General features: G+C 40.8%; 1 protein-coding gene across 1 annotated transcript; it reads right to left on the bottom strand.

The window, feature by feature from the left end:
* Positions 1-314: 314 nt before the first annotated feature.
* Positions 315-1,466, bottom strand: KCNJ1 (potassium inwardly-rectifying channel, subfamily J, member 1). The gene has a single exon (XM_010283534.1). The coding sequence runs from the start codon at positions 1,428-1,430 to the stop codon at positions 315-317; it is 1,116 nt and encodes a 371-aa protein (XP_010281836.1). The 5' UTR covers positions 1,431-1,466.
* Between the last annotated feature and the right edge of the window lie 1,539 nt (positions 1,467-3,005).

Consider the following 3,005-nt stretch of genomic DNA (forward strand, 5'->3'; position numbering starts at 1 on the left):
CATCTTTTCAGGCTTTTCAACAGACTTGTATGCCTCTGGGAACTTAAGTGAGTTGGACATTCAGACATAGCAGCTTCATAAAATGTCCCATAGGTATAAAAATATAAATTCTATGAAATATATATATAGCGTAGTTAAATAGTGTTCTGGAGATCACGGGTATTCTGTTCCTCTTTGATTTGAGGCTTTTGAGAAGATAAATGCTGTTTTAGCGTAAAAACAAACCTGTGTTTCTTTTTTGTTTTACTAAGTCATTAATCCTCTCAAGATTGAATTCATTATGGAAAAAAAGGTAGTCCCGTGAATATCTGGAACTACATTTTTGTGTCACTGGTTTCACTAACTTCTGACAAGACGAAACCAGGATTGTCATAACCTTTCTTCTCTTTAGCTTTAGCTTCTTTCTCATTGTAGAGACAGAAGGCGCAGTGGGGAGTCTCCACAGCCACTGTCTTGCTGAAGTTCTGGAAGTCTACTCTGTATTTCCCTTCTTTGGTCTTGGACACAATGGGAGCAAAGCGATAACCCCAGAGCACCTCTTCTGGGATGTAGGATGTTCTCACTTGGCAGGTAGCACTAGTGGCTTCAACAGTGCCATCTAAAAACACCACCAGTTCAAAATCTTGCTGCAGAATGGTTTCTGCTGCCATGTGGAAGAATGGGCTGTTCTTATCTATGATATGATAAATAGTTAATGGGGAAATGAAGAAGAGATTCTCATTGCCGGCATCGACTACAAATTCTATGTTGACCTGATCCAAAATGATTGTCTCTCCTTCTGGGGTGATGGTGGTCTTCAGAAGCTTTCCGTAGATGTGACTCCCAATCAGCAGACTCTTCCTGAGGTTTGCCACCCGAATAAGGAGGCAGAGCTTCCCACCACGTTTGCTGATGACTGCATTCTTGCTGAAAGTGATGGTCTTGGCCCGGTTTTTGGACCTTGATATCTTGGCCAAGATGGCACCACACATAAAAGAATTGATGATTACCCCCAAGATAGACTGGAAGATGAGCAGGAAAATGGCAGTGGCACATTGTTCTGTGACACATCTGAAGCCATAGCCGATGGTTACCTGGGTCTCCAAGGAGAACAGGAAAGCTGAGGTGAGGCCGTTGATATTCTCAACACAGGGAGTGTGATTTATGGAAGGATTGAATTCTGGAAGATCTTTGTGTATGTATGCCACAACGTACCAGAGGAGACCAAACAGAAACCAGCTGCCTAGGAATGCTGAAATGAAGATAGTCATTTTGTATCTCCACCTGAGATCCAGGATAGTTGTCCATATATCAATCAAAAAGACAAACCTTGACTGTTCTACATTGCCAAACTCTATGTTACACCTTCCATCTTTAGAGACAAGCCTTGCCCTTCGCCGGCTACGTTCTCTGATGTGGCTGGTAAAGCGTTTCCGGAGGTAGTTGAACATTCCCTCTGATAGTGTTCTGGAGAGTAAGAAATAATAAACATTATGGGTAATGCAGGTTTCATTTCTACCTGCAGGCGAGGAGTAAATTCTGATGAAGTCTCAAGACACTTGTTTAGGAAAAAGTTACATAAATTTGCATATTTTCCCTCAGCTGGTGGGGAAAAGTTCCAGTAAGTATATGAGGAAACTAACAGATTCTTGCCTAAGGAGCATTCCAGCAAAAAATAATCATTTTGGCTTGCTCAGTAAACTTTGAATCAGTCAACTGTTAATATAGTCCCCCGCTCAGTTGAATAAGCGGAGGCATAGAGAAGCAGGTAACTTCCTTGTGGACATAGATTGGGAAAACTGCAGGGGAGTGGCTGGGTTTTGAGGACGTCTTTCTGCCTTTTAGAAGGTGAAGTGGGGCCTGTCTATGCAAAAGTGTGTGTGTGTGTACATCAGCATTAGGAGACCCCAGGTGTGATGTGGGTAGAGAATTTAGGAAGAAATAAGAGTAGATGCAAAAGGCATAATTAAGCCAGATAGGCAGTTATTTTTAGCATAGTTATAGATTGGGTTTGAAGGTGTGAATTTCAAACTCTGGAATGCAAAAGCATCTCAGATAGGACTTTTAGGCGAGAATGGAAGAAAATATTACATTTCAGCAGCAGGAGAATTGGATGCTTACTCACAGCAAAGGTAATGCCAAGACTAAAGGATGAGATTCTGAAATCCATTATTTAAGCAAAGTGTAGCTCTGCATCACTGTTAATTTTGCCCTTTATGGTTAGCCATGTTAGAGACCCAGGGAATATGAGTCATTGATGGAGAAAATACTACAAATGTGTTCAGACTGGAATTTAAATCAACCTACATTTGGAAAATTCCCAGTCTTGGAGTTATTCAGACATGCAGGCGTGGGGAGAGGTTGATCTGCTGTAGAGTCAGAGGTTGCCTGCTATGTTCATAGACAGATCTAGGGTCCAATTTTGACCCAAAACTTAGGAATGTTCTCAGAAGAAATAATTGTTTTCAGAGTTGATCACCCTTCAAGCATAAAATGCGTTTCCTTGCCAGAGAGGATGTTTGATTAGTGCACGGTGCTAACTCATCCTGAAAGTGTACCCTTGTCTGCCTGTTTAGCTGTTGTTAAACAAAATTCTTATGTAGCCAAATTTAACTGGGTACTGTAATAGTATTTCTGCTGCATTACCCTTCCCAGTAGAAGATAACACTAAAACAACCCTTAGGAATGATTTTTTTTTTTTAAGATGCAAGCTAAAGATGCTACAACACTTACCTGAAAACCTGCATCATATCACTATCTCACCCAGGCTGCTTTTTTGGCTAGGAGCAAAATGCTTAGGTTCAAATTGTTGTCAAATGCACTGCCCAAATTTTGCTTGATTTCAGGGGGAAATAATGTGTTTAAATATCTGTCAAGAGTTGTTAACTCCCTTGAGCCCTAATTTCATATATCCAAAATGGGGATAATCCATAGGCAGGTAGTGGATTAGACGTACTGATGTGAGGTTTTTAGTGTGAAATGTGTCTCACTAAACTTTAGCCATTGAAATGTTAGATAATTGTCCA

This window comes from Phaethon lepturus, unplaced genomic scaffold (assembly GCF_000687285.1).
Source record: "Phaethon lepturus isolate BGI_N335 unplaced genomic scaffold, ASM68728v1 scaffold53963, whole genome shotgun sequence".
In the NCBI taxonomy this organism is placed as follows: Eukaryota; Metazoa; Chordata; class Aves; order Phaethontiformes; family Phaethontidae; genus Phaethon; species Phaethon lepturus.